The 26820-nt window shown below is 38.1% G+C and overlaps 1 protein-coding gene across 2 annotated transcripts in view; it reads right to left on the bottom strand.

Moving 5' to 3' along the window:
- MLLT3 (MLLT3 super elongation complex subunit) overlaps nt 1-26820 on the bottom strand; it is a 275250-nt gene that overhangs the window by 100433 nt on the left and 147997 nt on the right. For both annotated transcript variants that reach the window (XM_069574117.1, XM_069574118.1), the window contains exons 3-4: nt 21723-21805; nt 10383-10526 (exon numbers count right to left, since the gene is read on the bottom strand). In XM_069574117.1, the coding sequence (XP_069430218.1) occupies nt 10383-10526; nt 21723-21805 (227 nt within the window). The remainder of the gene's footprint in view (nt 1-10382; nt 10527-21722; nt 21806-26820) is intronic.

Genomic DNA, 26820 nt, shown 5'->3' on the forward strand with positions numbered 1-26820 from the left:
AGATGGTGCACAAGGATGCTTGGCCAATGGGATAAGGACTAGCTGAGGTCCAGCCGTGCTCATCCTAGCCATGCCATGCTCCTTGGTCTAGGGTGTCATGAGGCAGAGGAGCAAGCGCTTACTTCTAATTTGCCCAAAGACGCCATGGACACAGTATGAGCAGACTTCTGTCGGTATAACCCAGTATAACCCACTCAAATCCATCTCTTCAGTCACCCAGAGTTCATGTGAAGACTAAAATTTGCAAGGTTAACCAGTTTTTTATTATATTTCCTTTTTACTCAAACTATAGTTGAGTGGACTAGTTTGTTTTAGGGATAAGGCATTCTTATTTTACTCAATGTTTCCATTAATGTTTTTTTATATTTAGGACTTCCCTGGTGGCTCAGACCGTAAAGAATCTGCCTGCAACGGAGGAGACATGGGTTTGATCCCTGGGTAGGGAAGATCCCCTGGACAAAGGAATGGCAACCCACTTCAGTATTCTTGCCTGGAGAATTCCATGGACAGAGGAGCCCGGTGGGCTATAGTCCATGGAGTCACAAAGAGCTGGACACAATTGAGTGATGTAACCATTTCATATTACCCACAGGTCTCCAATCTACCCTATAAAGGGCAGAAAGGCAAAAACCGCATTTACAAAGACAAGCTACCAAATCTACACCTATAATAATCTATATTAAAATATAAATTTTTCCAAATAACAGACCTAATTTGGCCCATCCCACTGCAACAGCAATAAACCTAGACTATCATTCTTCTGTATTGTCAGAACCATTAAGAAACAACCTCAAATTTGTGAAAAACAAATTTTCATGAAGTTCTTTTGTCTCTAATTTCATCTATAGTATTTAGGCCTTAAGCCAGTGACTTTAATTTTGAGAAGCTGAGAGCATAAGGAGAAAATAATAACAAACAAAAACATAGAACACATTACCAGTAACTTCTTAACAAACAACCAAAAATTTTACATCAATACTCTTAAGTTTGAGAACATGTTTTTATAAAGAACAAAAATAAAGTAAGTCATGTAGTCTAAAATGTATGAAATTCATGTTTAATATATTAAGTGCAAAACACATTTTGTACAATCCTATCTACATGAAAAATGCAATGTAAAATACACATTATGATCACTAGAGGGATTATAAATGATTCTTCTTTTTGCTTTTCTAGAAAGTCTACATTGTTCTAAAGTTAGCATACATTTATTTTAAAATCTGTTTTAAAAAAAAACAAAACACACCAGATTCCTTCTTGAGGCTAAAGCATGTTCTTTCTTAGCAGAAAACCATCATTATGTCAGTCCTGAAATGGAAATCTTTCATTTTCACCTTTCTAGGTAATAAACAACGTCGTTTAAACCAAAACATAATAAAAAACCTATAGAAAAAAAGAGGCTGAGTCAATGAATAAAATAATTATATTCTGACTGCTTAACTATGTACCACATTTTATTTAATAATCTTGGAAGGAAGGGGATAATTCAGATTTATACCAATCTACAGCCCAAGGTAAATTAGTAGCAGATTCAAGAATTGAATTTGTGCCTTTAGATTTCAAATCAAACATTCTTTATACCACACACCATGGCTGTGTCCTTTGTGGAATAAAGGATATTATATTAAACTACCTACCATTTGTCCTTACTCCTCAAAATTAAAATAAATATCTATTTTAAAAGTCTCAGACATTCATTTCCAAAACTGCTACTACAGATCCTAATCACTGTCAAGTTTTCTTATAACTTACAGGAAACGAAAAATTTAGAAAATAGAATGTTAATCTGTTTCCCTTTCCCTTTTCTACTCCCTCCTCCCAAACTGTTTTTCTTGTAATATTATAGAGTATGAACCCAAAAAATATCCAGGGGTGACGATCAACACAAAAATTTCTTTACCATCCTAGGAGTCTGGGAATGGATTCAGACACATTAGATAAACTTTCTGTGCAGCTTTGAAACCAGGGCATAAAGAACCACCTGAGCCAAGAAGGGAGAAAGAAAGTGAACCAATAGTTTTCAACTATAGTATTTTTGTACTTAAAAAGAGAAAGAACTATTCATTTCTTAACTTGAAATTCTCCGATTTCTTCTTTTCTTGGCTTTTTTGGTGTGTGCGCATTGGAGACAGGAGCTAGGGGCAGGGCTATGTGATGGTTTTCCTTCAGATATTATAGCATTTCCGTTCAAGACTAAACTAAGGTTCCTACGCAGGGTCAGCTGAACTGCTGCTCCTGAGTGGCCGGCCGAAAGCAGTATGGCACAGCATCCAGCACTAACAATTCAAACGCTCGTCACGGCTTTTCCTGTTCCACGCTCCAGGAATATCTGCCTGTTTCTTCCTCAGCTTAGCCTTTGCTCAACTTAGGCAGGAGAAGTATCTGAACTTTGGACTCAGTGAAAAGTGTGCCTCTATATTTTTCCCTCCTTACTGAACAGGTCAACAGGTAACTTAGAAGAAAGGGACAAACGAAGGCAGGAAGATCTATACCACAGATGCTTTTTTGGTGCCTATTTTCGTCTTTAACTGTCCTTCAAACAACATATGTGATTTTCAGAAGATGTTAAACGATAAATTAACCATGAAGTATGCTGAGTGACATAAATAACTTTCTACTATCATGACCATACTTTCCAATTGATTTCATAACTTGGACATTCTAGTTATCATGTATATATCTGTTCTGCTTTCATGATTTACTTCTCCAGACTTTTGATGAGGGGCAGGGGGGTGGGAGTCAAAGAAATGGAAAGGGAAAAGCACTAAATATGACATAAAATTAACCTCAGTTCTGAGAAACAACCAAATAGATGAGGCTGCCTGCTTGATCTTACATTCATTTAAATATATCACGTTTTATCAGTGCTGGTGAAAAACAGCAGCATGCTTTGATCTCTTGAGGCAGACGTTTACAGGATGATATATATTGAAAAATTACATAAAGGCACACTAGTCCCAAAACAAATATCCAAAAATTCAATGAAGCTGTCCAGTAACAGCAACTAAAATAATTTTCTATGTATTATTTCCTTTGAGTTATTTTAAAAATAAGCAGCCAGCTATTCCTCTCTGGGCACTGTTAAGATGAGTTTGCCACAAAAGCCACTTATATTTTTAGAAGCCAAAGTCTTGACAAATCAGTTCCGAGGAACATAATTTGTTACACATTGAATAATGCCTGAAAACACAGACCTTGGTTAAAGAGGCTTCCATATCTTTTTGTAACCTTTCCAAATGTAAGTATGTGGGAAGAATACTCATAAATTTAAGCCGAAACATTTAGAACATCTCCAATTTAGAACACATTAAAATGCGGTCTTTGAAGGAAATGAAAATGGCTTTAAACATATGAAAAGATGCTCATCATCACTTGTAAGAGAAATGTGAATTAAAAATGAAATATCATTTTTCACTCATCATATTGAGGGGAAAAATGTTTAATGAATCACTGGATGGAGAAATAGGCACTCTTACACATTGTTGATGCAAGCATAGAGTAGTATAACATCCTTGGCAGGCAATTTGTAACTGTCTATCAAAATCTAAATTCCACTTTGCCTTGGAGCCACGATTTTACTCCCAGGAATTTATCCTACAGATACACTCATCCATGTGCACAAACAACGACAGAAAAGGTTATTCACTACAGCATCGTTGGTGGCCTGGAGGAAGACTCATTATATGTCATTTCATATTGGATGTGTATTTACCTACTAAAAAAAATTAAAATTTGAGGGGAAGAGAATGTGATCTGTACTGTTTAGAAATTCAAAGTGTTCTGAACTCCCCTACAAAAGGAAATACTAAACCATCCTACACAAGATTCATTCCAGAACCCTGAGATCAAATGCTATGTTCAGATGGCTTGACACGGCTGCATTAGTGAAAGCTCCTTATCATAAGATCCCATTGGCCCTTTAGTAACCAAAACCCTTTGTTGGGAGTCCACTGTGGGTCTGATTTCTACTTCACAATAAGTAGTGCTTCAAAAAATTCCAATTTATTCCTTGCAAAAACATATCAGATATAAATGAGACTGTCACTCTGAGAAACAGGACTGCATTAGGCTGCAGACTTAACACAGACTGAAAGCATGTTCCCCATGTCTTCTCCAGCAAACCCTGCCAAATGGGCGTCTGAAACGTCCTATTGAAACAGGTGGTGTCTGAACAGAATTGGATTTCTGCCTATAGAAACCCTAGTTTTAACAACTGCTGTGGTTAGTTTTAATTTTCAGTCCTCAGAATTAACTGCTTGCCAGCGATTCAGAAATAGACTGAACAACATGTTTAGACCTTGCTCTGTTTAACTGAGGAAAGAAAGAAAGGGAAAAAAAAAAAAAAAGCCCACCAACACCCTACCACCATCCCATAAAAAACAACAGAACCAAAGCAGACCACTTGATTTCTAGGCCAAAAAAAAAAGGGAGCAGCTGTAAAACAAACTCAACTCTCTTAAGATGATTGCCCCTTTTGTGCCTTCTTCATAGAAGCACAAGATGTGCATACATATTCGCTGAACACACTACTTAGGAAATCTAAGGGTTTTGAGAAACTTTTAATCTTCTGGAAATTTAGAATTAAGAACAATGATCATTTTTCTAATGAAAGTGGACATCTTAAAAAATGATACTGCCAACAGACCTCTGTTTCAATTTATACAAGCAAAATACAAACAGCCAGAATGTAAATTCCTTGAAGAAAGATACAAAGGGCTAATTCCCTTTAAACCCAATGGGTTGTGCACACTTGCTGGTGATAAAACGCATATTCTTGTGAATAAAGCTAGCGTAGCTTACACTAAATAACGAACTTTTTCCACTGTACCTTTAAGTGCTTGATATAAAAATGGATAAAGCTCTAATTTTCTAGGCCAGCAATCAAAGGAAAAGGAATCCAGGGACTGGTTATCGACCGTTGAGCCGCACAACATGGTTACCCATTCTCAATGAAGGAAACACTGTCTTGACCACTATACAGATGATGAACTGAGATTCAAAAACATGTAATAATTTTCCAAGGGTCATTCAGCTAAAAGATGACAGAGATGAGGTTTTAATTTAAATCTGCCTGATTTTAAAATATCTCCAATTGTCCCATACTTCCTCCCAGAAGAAAATTCAGAGAGATAAGTTAATAAAATGACGTTTCAGTTATATGACAAACACTGTATCATTGCTTTGCCAACACCCACATAAAAACTCGTCCTCTCTCAGTCAAAAGTGATGGATGTCAAATCCTTCTGCGTTTTTCAGTGTGACTGAACTTCAGCTAGTAAGAAGGTGATCAAGCAAACAGAGAGAAACCCATCCATCGTGACTGTAACTCCTTAAAAAAAAAATTCTGACATTGTAAAGAGCATATTTGAAAATCCTTCCACATGGATTCATCAGTTCATGGGAAAAAAAAAAAAAAAGCATCTCAGTGAAAGTGAGAGTTGCTTCCCAGTGGGGTACATTTGATCCTTTTGCTTATAACTCAAGTATAAATAGATGACATCAAGTCTGGCCCTCAGAAGTTTACAGTTCACTGTGCTCTCCTCTCCTACCAACCAAAGAAGAAAATAAGATCTCAAAATGAAGGCAATCTCCTTCCAGAAGTTTTTAGATTATTATTGTCCATTTTTAACCTCTGGCCTGGTTTAGTTACTAAGTTGTGTCTGATTCTTGCAGCCGCATGGACTGTAGCCTGCCAGGCTCCTCTGTCCATGGGAATTTCTAGGCAAGTATACTGGAATAGGTTGCCATTTCCTTCTCCAGGGGACCTTCCTGATCCAGGGATCGAACCTGTTATCTCCTGCATTGCTGACAAATTGTTTACCAACTTAGCCACAAGGGAAGCCCCTTTCTGACCCCTATCTTCTGTCTTTTTCTTACACAGGCCCCAGAGAGGCTAGCTTGTAAACCAAATCTACAATTTCCCTATAAGAGCCAATGGCATCTCTCATTTAGAGAAAAATACCTGCATGTAAATAAAATCATTTTGTATTTCTGTATTCTCTGAAAGTGATGCTTAAATCCAAAGCTGTCCTTTCCACACATTTTTTTCTCTTTTCTTTGAAAGCAATGATTCCTTAATTTTAGATAGCTGTTAGAGAGAAGAACACAGACAGTCTAAGTTTCTTCCAAGGGGGAAGCACACCAAGATTTCTTTGACACTATTTAGAAAAGAATTACACCTTTTTTTTAAGAAAAAAAAAAAAGAGTAAAAAGAAGAAATCTCACTGACCCCCTCCCACCAAAAAAAAAAGTTGTCATATAGCTTACAGGTTTATAGATTATGAAAATCTGCCATTTTTTCAAGATTCTTCTGGCAAAATGTTCTTTGGAATCATTTTCTTCTGAAAGCTGAAAAGCATTTTCTAAGGTGTTGCCAGCTCTAAAAACAACCTTTCTGATCCCTTGAAAAGCCAAGTTCTACTTTTAACAGTGCCATGTACTTTTGTTTTCAAAGGAAAAAGTGAAAGGAAGGAAGTACAGCCGAATGGTAGGTTTACTCTACTCATGCCTCAAGCTATATATGATTTCACATAGTACATATGAGGAAGGGATTGATTTTTTTCCTTTAAAAACAACATATACCACCATGGTACATATGCAATACTTAAATATGAGGAAAAACAGCACCCCCTTTCACCCCAGGCTCCAGTTAACAGAAACGTTTATACAAAGAGACAGTCATGAGCGTAAGATTTTCTAATAGACATCAAAAGCAAAAGCAACAAAAGCAAAAACAAACAAGTAGAACTACCTCAAACTAAAAAGCTTCTGCCCAGCAAAGGAAACCATCAAAAAAATGAAAAGAAATGGGAGGAAATACTTGCAAATCATATATCTGATAAAGAGATTAATATCCGATATATATAAAGAACTCATACAACTCAATGGCAAAAAAAAAAAAAAAACAGTATGATTTTTAAATGTCAGAGAATCCAAATAGATGTTTTTCCAAAGAAAATATACATATGACCAACAGGTACATGAAACATTACTTGACATCACTACATCAGAAAAATTCAAATCAAAATAAGCTATTACCTCACACCAGTAACAATGGCTCTCATCAAGAAGACAAGAGCTGGTAAGTGTTGACAAGAATGTGGAGAAAAGGGAACCCTTGAGTACTGTTGTCAAGTGTAGTCACTATGGAAAACAATATGAACCTTCCTCAAAAAATGAAAAACAGAACTACATATGATCCAGCAATCATACTTCTGGGTCTATACCCATTAAAACAGGATACTGAAGATATAATATATCTGTCCTCCCATGTTCACTGTAGCATTTTTCACAACAGCTAAGATATGAAAATAACCAAAGTGTCCATCAACAGAAGAATGGACAAAGACGATGCGGAGATTTGTGTATGTGCACGCGTGCACACACAGAATATTATTCAGCCATGGTAAGAAAGGACATCCTCCCATTTACAGCAACATGGATGAACCCTGAGGACATTAGGCTAAGCGAAATGAGCCAGACAAACTGTACGATATCGCTTAGATGGACAATCTGAAAAAAGTTAAACTCATAAAAACAGAGGCCAGGATGGTACTTACCAAGGGCTGGGAGAGGGGAGGTGCGAGAGAAGGGAAGGTATGGATCAAAGAGCACAAACTTCTAGTTATAAGAGGAATAAGTTCTAGGGATCTGATGTGCAGCATGATGGTTATAGTCAATAACTAAACTACATATGTGAAATTTGCTAAGTCAAATGATAGAGAAATGGTAATTACTTGATGTGCTGCAGGTGTTAGCTAATGCCATGGTGATAATGATTCTGCAATACACAAGTGTATCAAATCAACATGCTAGAACCTTAAGGTATACTCCATGAAGCTGGAGAAAGATCTCCAATCAAATCAAAACGGCTCATAAAACAGCTGACACCATGACAGACTGCATTAATAGTAAAGAGTTGGACACTACTTAGCAACTAAACAATAATAATAAAAATTAAAATGTCAGGTGAACAAAATACAAGGTATACAAAAATCTCAGTAAGACAGTTAAATAGTTCAGATTCTCTCATTTCCATCAAAGACTATTTTAACCCTCCCATGTGAAGTGGATAGAATCCACGAGATTACTGGTATTTCAAATGAATTTTTTAAATGTTAATTTTACTACAATATTTACTCAAGTCAGTCACTTAAAGAACTTATGTCGAATAACGGGTGTGCTTGAGAACTTCACATTTTAGAGTTGTCAAGATACAATGTAAATCTAATGGGGGAAAACCGGCAGGCTTCGAACAGCACTTAAAGAAATACAAAGAAGGGAAGTTAGAAGTCAAGGAGGATAATTCTGAGATAAAAGCTGAGTGGAGAGAAAGACAGAAATCAACGAGAGGCCTTATCAGGGTGCAGTGCTACACTCTGCCGCATTATCACTGACCTGTAACCTCTTCTCCAGCTCGCAAACAACCCTTGAGTACTCCAGGACTAAGTGGATGTTTTAAAAAGTTCTTGTGTCATATTTACTTTTTCCGACGACCCTTATCAGAAGCCTGATGTACTCAAGCTCCATAATTCACACACTCCAATTACCTACCTAACTACATACCCGAGAGGAATAACCAGAAGCGTAAAATGCCACCGTCTTAAAAAGAAAAATAATGGGAATGATTAGGATTGAAAATGGACAGGCTCATTTTTAAGGGCATAGTCACAGATAAGTAGCATCAACACTGTGCTCTAGATAACTAAAAAGAATCAAATAGGGTTTGTTTAAAAAACATTCCTGAATAAATATATAATAAATCCCTAACTTTAAAATAAGTTGTATGACAAAAGCCCATTTCTTTACTGAGATGCATTTCCCCATGAAGTACTATAAATCGTCATTCATTTCCAAAGCTGGCCCATCAATATCTATTTAACCCATAATCTACTGACATGCAGTACAGTGTGGAATGAAATGTGGCAGTTCTTGTAGAATTTCAGATGAATGTTGGCCTGTATAAAATCCAATTCTTTCCTACAAAGCTCTCAGGTAGAGTTTATCAGTGAAAGGAGGCATCTTGAGAAGTTACCATCTACATACCCTTCATATAATAAGCTCATGAACGCAAAACTTCAAAAACATTTCAGTAAAACTAAAGGAAGGAAATCCTAAAGAATGCACTGGAAAAAAAAAAAAGGGAAAAAGTATATAATTAAAAAAGAAAACAACACACCGCAAAATGTCATGGGATCTGAACTGCCTACATAATATGACACAAGGAGTTCAGCTGAAGTAGAAGCTGATGGTCCCAGTAGCCCTCAATGTTAAGTAGATTTCGACCCATCAATAATGTTTGTCTGTGCAGCTGACTTCACTGCAAGCAAACATTCCATGTTTATGAGAAATTCCACTTAAAAGTCTTTCCCTATCCTAGCCCATTCACATGGGCAAAAGCTTACCATGCTAATGATCATTATCTTAAAAAGAAAAATCCATCTATTACCTACACACAATTCAAACAAACAAAAATATGCTTTTAAATGAAAAATACGTAATTGGAATGAGCACATCTTTTCTATTAATTTTGACCTTAAAATTTGGACAATATAGTTTTTAATGTAACTTTCAATACACCAAAATAAAATTAAGGCACTGTTCTCAACTGAAAATAGTTTGGGTTTGGATTGTTGTCGAAACTGTGTAGACTGCACGTGCATGCTAATTCACTTCAATAGTGTCTGACTCTTTGTGACCCTATGGACTGTAGCCCACCAGACTCCTCTGTCCATGGGATTCTCCAGGCAGCACTAGAGTAGACTGCCATGCCCTCCTCCAGGGGATCTTTCTGACCCAGGTACCAAACCAGAGTCTCTTGCATTGTCTCCTGCACTGCAGGTGGATTCTTTATCACCGAGCTAGCAGGGAAGCCCAAATAAGACTATAAGGCTGATCTAACCAACAATGTAATTTCAGACTCATACCTACTTAAAATACTGTTTGCTTACCTCTTCTTTTCAAACCATGAGTACACAGTGAGGTCATTAAGGTGCTTCATTTCTTTTACCTCTCTCAAAACACTATCATACTTCTTGACACACTGCTGCTGCTGCTGCTAAGTCACTTCAGTCGTGTCCGACTCTGTGCGACCCCGCAGACGGCAGCCCACCAGGCTCCCCCGTCACTGGGATTCTCCAGGCAAGAACACTGGAGTGGGTTGCCATTTCCTTTTCCAATGCATGAAAGTGAAAAGTGAAAGTGAAGTCCCTCAGTCATGTCTGACTCTTAGCGACCCCATGGACTGCAGGCTACCAGGCTCCTCCACCCATGGGATTTTCCAGGCAAGAGTACTGGAGTGGGTTGCCATTGCCTTCTCCTTTGACACATTAGGAACTAGCTTTTTATGGGAAGGCTTTTCACAAGAAGACAATATCACTTACCCCTCCTGCCTTCAGCAACTTTCTTCTGAACTCCTCTGTGGGATTGTTGAAAGTCAGTTTTTCACAGCGGAGGTGATTCACTGGTGGATGGCCTTCAAGATGCAGGAATAAGTCATAATCAAAGCGAACTTTCTTAGGTTCTTCCTAAAAGTTAAAAATAAATAAATAAATAAGAACACAGAGAGTTAGGCATAAATAGAGATTTAGAAAGCAAAAGTTTACTCCTGATAAGGATCAGAAAAGACCCAGAGGTCTAACAGCTATAGTGTCAAAGAAGTACCAGGGGAAAAAGATCATCATGGAACTATCTACAAAGCAAAATGGAAACATCTGAAAAATTAGTTTTTCTTCGAGGAAAACTGAAAAGAATAAATTCATCATCTTTCTTGCAATCTCTCAAGAGGTAGAGCACCACTAACACAGTCACTCAACTGGAACCCTAAGACATCCCTGAAGCCACTCTTCCTCCCCTGACTCTACCACCCTACACCCATCATCAAGAGCTGCCATTTTCTCTTTTAAAATACTTCCTGAAAAAGCCCTCTAACCCACACCTGGCATGCTCTTACACATTGCCCAAACTACTATGAAATCCTTCCTCTAACAAGTCTTCCTGCTTCAGGATAGATTATCAATTCCTTCTTCATTCAAGCCTCCAAATTATCCATATGAAACAAAAACCTAGCCATTTTCACTCCTTGATTAAAATTTCACAAGTTCCCAGTGCCATCAGAATAACAATCTGAGCTCACCTATATGCCACTTAGGAGAAGACAATGGCACCCCACTCCAGTACTCTTGCCTGGAAAGTCCCATGGACGGAGGAGCCTGGTGGGCTGCAGTCCATGAGGTCACTAAGAGTCGGACACGACTGAGCGACTTCACTTTGACTTTTCACTTTCATGCATTGGAGAAGGAAATGGCAACCTACTCCAGTATTCTTCCCTGGAGAATCCCAGGGACAGGGGAGCCTGGTGGGCTGCCGTCCACCAGGGTGGGGTCGCACACAGTCGGACATGACTGAAGCAACTTAGCAGCAGCAGCACATACCACTTAAGATTTTCAACATCTACTCTTGGTTCCAAGTCTCACCATAGCCTTTCCACCCATCTGATGGTCTAACCACATGCTGTAGTTGGTTGCTCCCAGATTTTATTCATTCTCAGTTAACTCTGGGTTTCACTCTTGCTTTACATTTCTATGGTCGTTATCTACCTCCATTTCTCCACCTTCTGCTTTACATGGGTAACTTCTACTCACCTCTCTCTCTTCAGGTTTTATTGGGAAGGCTTCCTTGAACTCCGATCCTAACCGCCTCTCCTCTGTTCTGTGTGCCTCTCTCTCTGATCCTTGCCAGATCTTAGAATAACTCTCTTCTTACTATCTCCCTTTACTCTGCTGGATCATAAGATCTTTGAAAGTAGGAATAATGGCTGGGTCATCATTGTACCCTCAACAACTAGCTTAGTGCCCTGTGCGTCATAAAAATGCAATAATGCCTGTGAAATGGATGAACATGTGGCATTTTCCTGGAGGACAAAACAGCACCGTATCCAAGAGAACACAATAATTATAATTCCATGAAACTCAAGGTTCTACTCTCCAGCCAGTACTTTAGCTAGCTAAACATCTAAACCTTTCTACTGTCAGATTCTCAGGCATCCACAGGGAAATGAATACTCAGCATAATAATAACAATAATATGTTCTTTAACATTTATCTCATTTAATTCTCATAGCTCTCCTTAGGGTCAGTTGTCAGCTCTGTTTCACAGATGAGGAAATTAAAGCACTTAGAATTTATTACTTTATATAAAAGTCCTTGTGTATTATAGATATTAACCATCTCTGTGAAATGTTACATTTTTTCCATTTGTCATTAGTTTCGCCATTTTACTTTTTTAATAACAGCTATTTATGTTTTTTTAATAATAGCTTTATTGAGAAATAATTCACATATCATAAAATTTATCCATTAGGAGTGTAATACTTACTGGGTTTTAGTACATTCACAGAGTTATGAAATTATCATTCTAATTTCAGATTTTCATCACTCCAGAAAGATATCTCAAACTCATTGGTAGTCATTACCCATTCCTCCAGATCCTGCATCCCCTGGCATCACTAATCTATTTCTGTTTCTATGGAGTTGCTTATTCCAGACATTTTGCATAAATACATGAACATACATAAAATATGTACACAATATGTGATCTTTTGTGACCGGCTTCTCACACTCAGCATGATGTTTTTGAGGTTCATCCATGTTATAGCATCTGTCAGTTGCTTTTTACACATCATATGGGTATTCTTGGTTTTGGTTATCCATTTGTTGGTAAATAGAAATGTGGGTTGTTTCCATTTCTGGCCATTATGAACAATGCTGCTGAATTTCTCCTGGGTATACACCTAGGAGTGCAATTTCTAGGTCATAAGGTAACTCTATGCTGTACATTTTTTAGGAACGACCTTACTGTTTTCCAAGGTGACTGCACCATTTTAAAATCTCACCAGCAACATGAGGAATTTGTGTTTTTTTAAATACAGTATTTTCTAAAATTACACAAATAAACACTGTTTTTCTTTTTCAAAAAGAGTTTGTTATATTACTCACATGTAATATAACAAAGTGATTTGAACCCAGTTCTTTTGACTAAAAAGTCTTAGCAACTGAAACTGTCAGAATGTAGGCATTACCTACTACATATTCATGGGTCTCACCTCTTCATTCAAACTTACCTAAACCATAGTCTCGACTCATTCACTCACCATCTCTCACTTCTATTACGCATCTGGCAGAAAACTTGCTGCTTCTTTCTTTCATCAGAATGCCATTCTCTCAGGGTGCCCTTTTCCTCACACTTACTGGCATTCCTTCTTAGTTTTCATCACAAGCTTCTGCGTTTCCTTTTTCATTGACTCTTAAATGCCCTTTATCTTTTTGAAAAGTTCCCCAGGGAGACAACACCCACTTACAGGAAGTTAGTTCCTCCCCGTAACCCTGACTCCCCTCTCTTTACCTCCAGCCCAGCACCTGACTCCATTTGTGTGTGTTCCAGTCTAACCACACTCCACTGGGATGAAGCACAGCAACAGCAAGGTCAGGCATTATCCTAAACTGCAGTTATCTTCATGTGTCCTTTCCCCCATACTCTATACGATGGCAAACAGAAATCTGACCACTTACCAAGGCTAACTAACATTCACAAAAACCATCCCTAACACTTCCTTCTCCCTTACTCATCACAGTCAAACTGTTCCTGAGATCTATTCAGTATTCCTCCTTCAGTTCACTTTACTCACTCAGTCATGTCTGACTCTTTGCGACCCCATGAACCACAGCACACCAGGCCTCCCTGTCCATCAACTCTCGGAGTTCACTCAAACTCACGTCCATCGAGTCAGTGATGCCATCCAGCCATCTCATCCTCTGTCGTCCCCTTCTCCTCCTGCCCCCAATCCCTCCCAGCATCAGGGACTTTTCCAAGGAGTCAACTCTTCACATGAGTTGGCCAAAGTACTGGAGTTTCAGCTTTAGCATCAGTCCTTCCAATGAACACCCAGGACTGATCTCCTCTAGAATGGACTAGTTGGATCTCCTTGCAGTCCAAGGGACTCTCAAGAGTCTTCTCCAACACCACAGTTCATAAGCATCAATTCTTCGGCACTCAGCTTTCTTCACAGTCCAACTCTCACATCCATACGTGACCACAGGAAAAACCATAGCCTTGACTAGATGGACCTTTGTTGGCAAAGTAATGTCTCTGCTTTTCAATATGCTATGTAGGTTGGTCATAACTTTCCTTCTATGGAGTAAAGGTCTTTTAATTTCATGGCTGCAATCACCATCTGCAGTGATTTTGAAGCCCCCCAAAATAAAGTCTGACACTGTTTCCACTGTTTCCCCATCTATTTCCCATGAAGTGATGGGACCAGATGCCATGATCTTCATTTTCTGAATGTTGAGCTTTAAGCCAACTTTTTCACTCTCCTCTTTGACTTTCATCAAGAGGCTTTTCAGTTCCTCTTCACTTTCTGCCATAAGGGTGGTGTCATCTGCATATCTGAGGTTATTGAGATTTCTCACGGCAATCTTGATTCCAGCTTGTGCCTCTTCCAGCCCAGTGTTTCTCATGATGTACTCTGCATAGAAGTTAAATAAGCAGGGTGACAATATACAGCCATGAGGTACTCCTTTTCCTATTTGGAACCAGTCTGTTGTTCCATGTCCAGTTCTAACTATTGCTTCCTGACCTGTATATAGGTTTCTCAAGAGGCAGGTCAGGTGGTCTGGTATTCCCATCTCTTTAAGAATTTTCCACAGTTTATTGTGATCCACACAGTTAAAGGCTTTGGCATAGTCAATCAAGCAGAAGTAGATGTTTTTCTGGAACTCTCTTCCTTTTTCCATGATCCAGTGGATGTTGGCAATTTGATCTCTGGTTCTAAAACCAGGAATAAAAGTATTCTTCCTTCAGTTCAGTTGCTCAGTCATGTCCGACTCTTTGCGACCCCATGAATTGCAGCACGCCAGGCCTCCCTGTCCATCACCAACTCCCAGAGTTCACTCAGACTCACATCCATCGAGTCAGTGATGCCATCCAGCCATCTCATCCTCTGTCGTCCCCTTATCCTCCTGCCCCCAATCCCTCCCAGCATCAGAGTCTTTTCCAATGAGTCAACTCTTCGCCTGAGGTGGCCAAAGTACTGGAGTCTCAGCTTCAGCATCATTCCCTCCAAAGAAGGAGCTCTCAAATCTATGCCCTGTGCTCTAGTCACCCTAACCACTGCCTTAGCTTGGACCTTGATCATTCCTCATCTGGTTGCCTCTGTTGTTAAACTTACCCCTTTCTACCACCCACAATGACAAGACAGTGATCTTTCTAACACAAAAAGTAAGATTACTTCTTCCCATTGACATAAAAGCCTTTAATGACTCATCATTTTCTACAGGATAAAATCCCACTTCCTGGTAATTACCATTACAGTCTTTTAATACCTTTCCTGCATTTCCTTTGTGCTCTTACTATGCTCTGTCCTTTCACAAAGGTGAAGCACTTGCTGTTCCCCAGCTTTTCCTACTATCTCAGTCAATTTGTCTTTCACATATAGTCTTTCCCATTGTCAAAAATGTTTCCCCTCCCAGCAAACAGACTCATCATTCAAGACCTAACTGAAGCAAGAACTCCTGTGAAAAGTCTCCCAAACCCTCCCAGCCCATCTGAATTAGACATCCCCGTTAGAGCATTCCTTTACTAATGTAATTACCATAATCGTTTTTTTAGCTTATCTGCCTTTTCTCTGAATTGAAAATAGTCATTATAACTATCAAATTCATTTGAAAAATAAGAAGGGCCATTTTCTATCTTACAATTGGGAATGCAAATTGGTAAAGCCTTTGAGAAGACACACTAGCAATATCTATCAACATACTAAATGCATGCAATGTTTAACTCAGTAATTCTGCTTCTAAGAATTTCCTCCACAGAAATACTCAAATATGTGTGCAAAGGTACATAAATGTAGATATAGATGCAAAATAAAATGTTTGAGGTAGCATCGTTTATAATAGAGAAAAATATGGATAATCTGCATGATATCATTACCATGGAATACCATGCAGATATGTCCAAAAACTTGGAAAGGCATATCACTAGGGAATTAAAGGCAAGTCACAGGAAAATATTAAAATGTGATATATTGTGCTCTTGCCAAGCTCTATACCGACATACTTTTTTATCTATGCAAATGCATGGGGAGAAAACTGGAAAGGACATGCCAAATAGTTAACAATGATCAAATGAAGTGAAAGGAATAACACCTAAGTTTTATTCCATTCACTTTTACTAGCAGTATATTCTTGCACACTTTTTAAAGGAAAAAAAAATACACTGATGAATATAATAATTACCAAAAGAAAAAGAGTGAGGTAGTAACATCACTTTACAGTTCACATCAGTTTAAAATCAAGAGGAAAAAGAATTTAAAAAAAATCACTTTTCAGTAAAACTAAGGCTAAATGACCACAGAAAGTGGCTATCTTTGCATGAATCCTAAGGGCAATTTTTAAAAAAACTTTTATAGTAAGTAAAAAGTACCCATAAATTTGTGTTCTGACCAACAGAATATCTTTCTCAGAGGGCTGACACCAATCTAACATCAATCTATGCTCCATAGAAACGATTTTTCTCAAGTTCAAACAAGGAAGCACGTATTTATTCTCCATATAAAATGAATACATTTCCTAGAGGTTGGAAATCTGGTTTTGGCAACATTAAATTATTCCTCTCAGTCAGCTTCAGTCCTTGACATTTACTTGTGTACTTTTCTGAGGACAGAATGAAAGAGAGAAGCATGGGATCTTTTCAAACCTGAAGTGCTCCAGTCAATTATGTTTCAGTGGGCCTGTCGGTTTAGTTTCTGAAACACACATGATTCTCACAGATAGGCTTGATTCCTTGCATACGACCACAAAATAAGAGAATAAACAAACAAGAACTCAAAACAAGCACTGACACTCCACCACCCCTCTTGACTCTGACCTCTCAAATAAGTGGGCAAAACTGAAGACAAGCTTATTGTAAGCAGGAAAAGTACCAGGATGGAGATGGGACCAAGGACGGGATGATATACACTGGATATGCGGGGGCAGGCCCCTTCCAACGCCAAGTGGAGGTCTTTTGCTGCTTTCTCTCATCCCCTATGAAAACTTGAAATAATACTTTCTAACAAACCATTATTATAATGGATGTTCTTTCTACAAGACAGAGTTAAGTAAACTCCAGGGATAAATACAATGATATACATTCAAAAGAAATGAAATGAACATTCTGGAGAAATGGCCCAGACCTACTAAATTTTCACCCATGGGTCCTTTTAGTAGGGAGAGAAATAAGAAATATATCCAGCTTGGAGATCCAGAATAAAAGACAGCAAAATTTTGGTTTCTAAGATAGTCTAAGATAAATTAAAAGAGATGACACAGCCATAATTTTAATTAAAGAATCAATAACATACAGAAAAGCACTTAAAATACTACATCCATGCATTTTCCACTCAGTTTAAACAGATGAAAACACTTTCACCATGTCAAGTTTGCCTTTTTCTCTAAAGAAATAAAGTTTTATAAATACAGGCCTTTCCATCCCTCTTCCCCCAGTAAACCATGCCCTTTGGTTCCTGTGCTGTCCTTTCCACTCAGGCTCTTGTACTATATATGTGTGTCTCTGCAACCTCATTTATTCTTGGCTTCATTCATAAGTGATGGCTGCATACATAAGTGATATTGTAACCATATAAAATGACTTCTGTAACATTTAAGTCATCATTTTTGTTTCACAGACATGCCCATCTTGCTACACTAATTGCTAGATAGCAGTGTGTGCATTATTAACCCATCAGTAATTAACCCCCATCTCTACAATTAGGTATATCCTGGTACTGCTGCTACTGCTAAGTCACTTCAGTTGTGTCCGACTCTGTGCGACCCCAGAGACGGCAGCCCACCAGGCTCCCCCGTCCCTGGGATTCTCCAGGCAAGAACACTGGAGTGGGTTGCCATTTCCTTCTCCAAGGCATGAAAATGAAAAGTGAAAGTGAAGTCGCTCAGTCATGTCCGACTCTTAGCGACCCTATGGACTGCAGCCTACCAGGCTCCTGTGTGCATGGGATTTTCCAGGCAAGAGTACTGGAGTGGGGTGCCATTGCCTTCTCCAATATCCTGGCACAGTGGTGAAGAATTTGTCTGCCAATTCAGGAGACCCAAGGGATGTGGGTTCCATTCCTGAGTCAGGAAGATCCCCTGGAGGAGGAAATGGCAACTCACTACAGTATTCTTGCTGGGAAAATTTCATGACAAGAGGAGCCTGGTGGGCTACAGTCCATGGGGTTGCAAAGAGTTGGGCACGACTGAGCATATGTATGTATGTATGTGTGTACTTTATCATATTATAAACATTGAAATACTTTTCATTGTGCACCTGGGGTGGGGGGGGGGGATGGCAATTATTAAGTACAAAATCTTAAAGAAAATCTAAAACTAGAAAATAGAAATCAACTGATCTGGACACTAAATAGAATACCTACTAAACAGTGGTCAGCCAACATGTCTATTTCACACTGGCTCCCAAGGAATAACTATTTTCCATCTCAAGTGCATCTTTCTTCTTTCATATTTTAAGAAATTGAAACTTCCTCACAAGTGAATAAATAATGTCTTTCCGTTACAAGAGTTGCTCCCCAAATTACCAAGAAGGCTGCATTTGTGCGGGCCCACGTGTTACACACACTACTTGCTGCCTCTTCATCCTGCATTTATTTTCTTTTTAAATCAGGTGGATGAGGAGATTCCAATTATTTCTGTAAAGAAGGGAACTTGGCAGTTGAGAAAATATACTTCTCTGCAGAAATGAGAGCTTGTGAAAGTGCCCAGAGAAGTTAAAAACAAAGTAGGAGGGAAGATACTTCATTGCAGCATTATTTTCAAACTAAAGCTTTCAATGTACCTTTCATACACTGCCGGTAGAAATGTAAAATAGTACGGTCATTTTGGAAAACAGTTTGGCAGTTCTTCAAAAACTTAATTTAAACACAGAGTTACCACATGACTCCACCTAGGTATATGCCCAGCAGACTTGAAAACGTATATCCACGCAAAAACTTGCATAGGAATGTTCATAGCAGCAGTATTTATAGGGCAAAGATGGAAACAAGTCAAATGTCCATCAAATTATGAATACGAATATAAATAAAATGAGGCATATACAGTGGGATACATTATACAATGGGACAGTATTCAGTTATAAAAAGGACCAAGTATCGGAACATCCTATAACATGGATAAACCTTGAAAATACACTACATGAAATAAGCCAGACACAAAAGGCCACACATTGTATGCTTCCATTTATAGGAACTGACCAGAATAGGATATTACATAGAGAAAGGAAATAAATGAATGGTTTAAAGGAAACAGATTAATCCCAGGAGTTGGGAGAGGGAGAAATGAGGAACAGTTGCTGATGGATGCAGGGTTTTCTTATGAGGTGATGAAAATGTCCTAGAATTAAACACTGGTGATGTTTGTACAATATATTAAAACCCACAGAGTTGTATACTTTTAAAGGATGAATTTTATGATGTGTAAGTTATATCTCAATTTTTTAATGAAGGAAAAACAGAAAGCTAAAAACTAATTTCTTAAGGGAAATCCTGAAATGAGAAAAAAACAAATCCATACTTCAGCGTGAAAGCATGTCATATGAACAGACATAAGCACATCTCACCAAATTCTGATCTGATGAAAAACATGTGAACATTTCAGTGGTATTACTACTGAGGAAGGTAATTATTCTGGCAAAGAGTGACTTCTGCTAAGGAACAGAAGTTAAGAGAATTGCCAATGGAGAGAAAGACCTAGATTAAGAATGATTTTAACACTTTCCAACTGTGTGTGGCCTTGGACAAGCCATGTAATTTTTCCATGACTCAGTTTCCTTTCCTGCAGAGGAGGAATAATAACCTCTCACACGTTCTTATAAACCTGCTGAATAAAGTAACATATGTATAAGGTTTAGCAACCTGCCATGGACAAAGTAAATACTCAAATATTTACACAGAAATAGATTATGTGTAATACTGTGTAATACCACCAAATAATGTTCCCAAAACACAAACATAAAGAAAAACAATTTAAAAGGGTATCATGTGTAGGAGGCTCATGGAGCAGCAATGTGGCACATGAGGAAACTGGCTTTTGAAAAAAAAATTTTTAAATATGGAAAATAAAATCTACCCCTGTTTTCTACACATTCCAACTTTTCAGGATAGTTTCATTAGAGCTTATTTAAAAGCAAATTATCTCTTAATCACAAAGAGGCTTTTATTGAATCGAAGGCTGGACCTTCTATACATTGAAAAAGTCAGTGGAGGGACTTTCATGGTGGTCCAGTGGTTAACACTTCACTTTCCAATGCAGGGGATACGAGTTCAATCCCTGGTCAGGGAGTTAAGATCCCACATCGTCAAAAAACCAAACCATGAAACAGACGCAATATTGTAACAAACACAACAAAGACTTAAAGAAAAAAAAAAAAAAAGCCAATGGAACACAATATTGCAATCAACTATACTTCAATTAAAAGGAAAAAGAAAAAGTTGGTGAGATAGTATTCCAGGAGTGGCTTATCAGGGTTCTCATACTTACTGGTGTTTGTTTACTTGGAAGGCCAGTAAACATGCAGATTTCCAGGCCCCATCCCAGAGATTCTGATTCAACAGATCTGGGTGAGAACCTGAGAATCTCATTTCCAACCAGCTCTTGGGTGATGCCAATGCTGCTGGTCCAAGCACCAGACTTTGTGGAACACTAGCTTAGATGACACAACATTCTAATAGCTCAATTCTTTTTTTTTTTTTAAGTGAATTATCTCACTTTAGGGCAGGTTTTAGGAACTATGATTACCTTAGTAATCAGGAAAGGAATGAAAGAAAGAAACGGTTATTAAAAATAACAGCTAGGATTTATTAAGTTCTTACTTACATATGAAGCATCATTCTAAATACTCTACATTGCTTTATTTGATCAATTCCTCCTAGCCACTTTATAAGGTAGGTACTCTTATCCTATCCCCATTTTATAAATAAGGACAGTCAGCCCCACAGAAGTTGAGCAATTTGTCCAATATTATATAGTCTGTGTGTTTGCCATATATGCACTGCTGAAAATTTTAAAATCCAGTAGAATCCATAATATCCACTTGCTGATATAACCGGAGAAGGCAATGGCAACCCACTCCAAAATTCTCTCCTGGAAAATCCCATGGATGGAGGAGCCTGGTAGGCTGCAGTCCATGGGGTTGCTAAGAGTCAGACACGACTGAAGCGACTTAGCAGCAGCAGCTGATATAACTGTATATATTTGTGTTGTATGTGTGTATCAGATAAAGATCAGATAAAGAAAAATAAAAGACAATTCTCTGAAAGTCTCAAAATTCTAGAAGTATGAAAATAAGAAAAAGATCATTTCACTGAAAAGCCATAATTTCTCTTTTCTATTTTACAAACATATATTAATCTTCTTTTTCAAAATGATAATCACTCATCTCTTAAAAGACATTTAATGAATTTCACATAATCTGACTCCTCAGAACTGAAATTATCTTTCTCTAGCCACTTCCTCTTTATTTAAGGACAACAATAGCCAAAATTCCTAGAAGACAAATTTAACTTTTATTTTAAAACCATCTAGTGATCAAAGTGCTTACAAATCAAAACTATTTTAAACATTGTTTGGTTAATGAAAGATCTTCTATTGAAAGATTAATGAGTAAAGATTACATACCTTGTTTTTAAAATAAACCTCAATTGGCAAAATGAAACCAGCATACCCAGATTCTTCTACTTTGTAAGGTGGATCTTTGCACACTGAAACATTAAAAAAAAAAAAAAAGAATATGTGAGATGAGAATTACAGGCAAAAAGACATTCTTCTTTCCTTTAAAAACAAGAAAAAATAAATAAATAAATCCCATCCTTCCACCTACATCGTTCTCAATTTTCATGGGCCCTTGCCAAGCCCCAGCTAACTCTCTGAGTTATTCCTTATTTCTTGTTTAGAATCTACAATAATAATATTCCTATATAAATCAAATATGTTAGTTATTTATTCAAGTCTTGATAAGGGCTAGAGCATCAGTGTCAGCCATGGTCATGAATGACTTGACCTCAGTTGATAAACTCTGCCCTAACACTTTAGGGAAATTGAGGACAGCTCCTTGTGACCCAAAGCTTGAATACAACTATCAGTTTCCTAACAAACATACTATCTATGTCTAGTCTGTGATGTATATCACTCTATCCCAAACCTCTCAGTTCTCCGAGATATCCTAATTTTCATTTCAAAAAGTCACAGGACCACCCTCCTTCCTTAGAAAAATCCCAAACCCGGTATCTCCCAACATCATTAAGACTCACTATTCTCCATTACCTCCACCAAAGAATATTTACTGAAATACTGTGATACATATAAACACTTCAAATCTATTTATATCATAAGAAAACATAAGAAACAATAAGGTTTTTGTATTCTTACAAAGAAAGACTTATATAGACTTGGGAAATGAGATATGTCCTATGAGCTAAATATGATTCACCCCACTAAAATTTCCATTCATTCAAAATCAATCACAAGCCAACTGAAACTATTCTAGTTAAGGCTGCAATACTGGTAGTCAATATCACAAAGAAGTAGAAATGTGCATGCTGTACATCAAGACCGTATAGCACAGAAGCCAGTTCTGCAGGGCTCCAACCTACCTTTTCAACCTTCCTCCTTTTGTTACCCACCAAACCTCTTATGCTGCATCCAACTGCACTGATTCACCACCAACAGGCCCAGTATTTCCCACCTATGATCGGTCCTCTTCCTGTCTCTCATACTTTGATGCTACTCTTATTTTCTGCTAGTTCCCATCCCAGTTTCCTCACAAAGCCTTTCCAGCCCACAAGGTACTATCATCTCTCTCTCTTTACCTTCCTGAAGTATTAACTGTCTGAAGCACTGATTTGACACTTAACAGACTTCCTTTTTATCATATATTCAGGGGCCTCATCTCTAATTCCCTTTCACTCCTTAAGGACAGAAACATTTGCTCAGGAACATGAAGAGTGTCCAGGGCTCAGGTACACCTGGATGCCAATCTGGGATCCATCTTGAATTAGCCAGGCCACCTTTGCAAAGTTACATCAGTGGTCTGAGCCTCAGGTGCCTCATCTGGACCATGTAAGGGTCAAACAGGATGATGTATGTGGAAGACCCAGCGCAGGTCCCGGCACATACAAGTTCTCAAGATGTGACAGAAGCGAGGCAGGAGCTCTAACCTGCACAACACCCAATGTTCACGTAACTTTCTCCAATGAAAACAGAAAAAAGAAAACAAGTACAAAGCCCTGGATTTTGATTAGAAGACTGAATTCCAGGGCCCTGGACTAAGGATTCTCTACACAGCTACAGCTCCATTCCTTTTAAAAGGGAGGGACAGGTACACAGTGCTATATTTAAAATGGATAACCAACAAGGATCTACTGTATAGCGCAGGCAACTGCTTAATGTTATACGACAGCCTGGATGGGAGGGGAGTTTGGGGGAAAATGGATACATGTATATGAATGGCTGAGTCCCTTGGCAGTCCACCTGAAACACTATTAATCAGCTATACTCCAATATAAAGTAAAAGTTTAATGTAAAAAAAAAAAGGGAACAGGAGTTAAATAATTTTTAAAAGAGAGAAAGAACATCATGTGTACATTGTAAGCATGGCTGTCAAGACTCAAGAAGATTATATATGTGGGGAAATACAAGTCTAAGGCATTTTTAATGCAGAAGATAAGGATGATGTACTTAAAAATTAGTTAGACATTCCATGAATACAAATACAATTACAAACAGTTACACTGAAGACAGGATTTTAACATTAGGCTATCTCCTGTAGCCCACTTTAGGAAAATTTCTCCAAACTGACATCAGAAGAAGTAAATGATGAATGAGGCATCTCACCTGACCTTACAAGTTTCTCTAATAAAAAATGAAAAAAGCAAAAGGACTCAGAGTGGCTTCAGCCCATCATCCACTGACCACCTGCCAATCTATCATGAATTATCAAATGCCCTGAATGCTGAGTGGGGGCGGGATGCCACTAAATGCATGGGCACCGCCACCCCACCCCACCCAGAAAGCTAGTATTACACCCATGACATTTCCAGGCTGCAGAGCCCCTTTCCAGAACAGCAGTTTCACTGGCCAGGTTGCTTGGGATTTAATCATGCCAATGTCATTTGAAGGAAGTTTATTCTGTGGGCTGCTGTACATGCCAGAGAAGTTATAGCTGTTCCTCTATACACCCTTTTGTATAATTCATTTTCTCTATTTTGCATGCAAATTGCTCCTATTATAGAAAACAGCTGTTAATGAGCACATCTTATAGTTGACGGTCTTCGTTTTCTTTTTTTCCCACCCTCTAAAGGAAATGATCTGTTATGTATTACTATTCCACAGAAGTCTGGTTTTATAAGAAACTGTTTACCAACTCATACCTCAATTATTTTTAAATGCAGTATTTTTCATCAAAATGAACAATGTCTGTTGAATACCCTGAGTTCTTAATTAGAAGCAAACAACAGAAACGTTTTATTCACAGTAAACAGGACAGAAAATCAGTAGCAGTGCAAATACAAATTTACGGTTCTAATCTGAAAAAAAAGTCAAATTGAGGGAAGTAGTTTGGTTTATTTATTCAACTGTTTTATAATCAGAATCATTAACATGAGTCTCTAACCCTAAGAATCTATTAAGATCTATGTAATAAGATGCTAAATGTCATTAGTTATTGAGGGTATACCCATCTTTAGAAAGCCATCAATTTTTTTTAGGTGACAATAAAATGAGAGATTCATATTCACTTTTAAATTATATGCATTAATTAAGTAGAAATCACTGGGAACTCTTATTCCTGTCAAAATCCAGCCCAGATGTTAGCTCTTTCTGAATGTCTTCCTGTTTTTCTTCCAAGCTTCTCCTGCTGCACTTATGAGGCAGGCTGATAATATTCAGTCACCTCTCAGACTCCTTACTAGACTAAGCAACGTAAGGTCAGCAATACCACCATTATTATTTGAGCACCAAATAATAGGTCCTCAATAAACTGTTGAATTGAATTTCTTAAAGATTCATGCCACTCTTGATTTTGGGGTTAGTCAATGCAAACTGGTATATGTAGAACAGATTAACAAGTTCTTACTGTATAGTATTAGCACAGGGAACTATATTCAATATGCTGTGATAAGCCATAATAGAAAAGAATACAAACAAGAATGTATGTATATGTGTAACCGAATCACTCTGCTATACAAAGGAAATTAATACAACATTATGAATCAACTACATTTCAATTTAAAAAAAAAGACTCATGACACTCTGCTGATCTACCATTGCTAAAGAAGTTGCAATTCCACAAGCAGCAATGAACTGATATTAACCAGTCAAATTCCTCTCCAAACTCCCTACAATCAACATAATATTATAAAAATGGTAGAAGTGATAAAAAATGTTGCCACAGAGAGGTCTTCTCTTGAAAGTTGAGCATCTAATGTGGAACTGGTTCTAACTTTTGTTAAGGACTTGCCCCAGCTGCCCATCAATAATTATTGCATTTACTTTATTCATTGTGCTAAGCCCTCTAGAAAGGAAACATACTAAACTCTCTCGGGTTTATGTAGAGACTGGGTATTACCGTGGCTTTGGGCCCAATGTCCCTTCCAGTTGGACTCCTTCTCTGCCTGCTTCCATTGTACCACATCAGAGCCCCTAAGAAAAGTGAAGCAGGTACTATATGGCCATCTTGCTGTCCCCAACTGTTCTGTGCATCTAGGATTAACATCTAGGATGGGCATCGCCCTGCCACTGAACATGGCCAAGACTTCACGTTCCCGACATTTTGAAAAGAGCAAGAATCAACAGCTGGATTTTCTGTTTTAATAAGCACATGCATGCGTGTGTGCACGCACACACACACACAGATTCTGCCATTGCTTCTACTCAGCCCATTTCAAGACAGGTATTTCCAAATTTTTTAAAAAAAAATGTTTTTGCACTTTGCGTCACTTCCTTATTTCCCTGAAAATATATTAAAGATAACATCAGGCAATTCATGAATTGTATTGTTGAGTTGTTTTTACCTTGTTGACTTTTTTTTTTCAAATTCAAATGCAACTGTGAAAATCTAATTGTTTTCTATGCAATAGAAAACAGTGGCCACACGAGATAACGCCGAAAAACTTTCACAAAGTTATAAAGACGCAAGCTAGATATAGCTAGCTAGCTGGGCAGATGTGAAACACATGGCTCCCTCCTCAGGACTCACCACTCCAGGACCAACTCAAACAGACTTCGGCTGGAAAACCTTCAGCCAATACTCCACAACAAAAACGGTCCTGTCCCTCTCCTGGGTTCAGCCTTTTTTCTCATTGATCCCATTAGCTAATCCTAATATACAAACTACGATCAAGCCCCACCCTCACACTAGATTAATTCTGTGCTTTCCAATGGCTAAGGTTGTGTCTCAGGCCTCTTTTCATCTCTGAACCCAGTCTAGCCATTATGAAACGCAGTAGAATTAATAAAATGTAACTTTAGTATGACCTCAAAGGAAGAGATGGAGCAAGCCTGGAAGTTGAGAAGAAATGCCTGGGTGACAAACAGAAAGTATGAGCCTGAGTTTTGCATCAGGAAAGTAACAGCATAACAGAACAGTCAGTATAAGAAGAAACACTGAAGATGATGAAGACAAAAACAGGTAATAGGGAAGAAGCTTATCCACTTCCATAGAGAATTCACACCAAACACACTTAGAAATTCACATCCAAACCCAGGAAGGGTGAAATGG

This window comes from Ovis canadensis, chromosome 2, assembly GCF_042477335.2.
Source record: "Ovis canadensis isolate MfBH-ARS-UI-01 breed Bighorn chromosome 2, ARS-UI_OviCan_v2, whole genome shotgun sequence".
In the NCBI taxonomy this organism is placed as follows: Eukaryota; Metazoa; Chordata; class Mammalia; order Artiodactyla; family Bovidae; genus Ovis; species Ovis canadensis.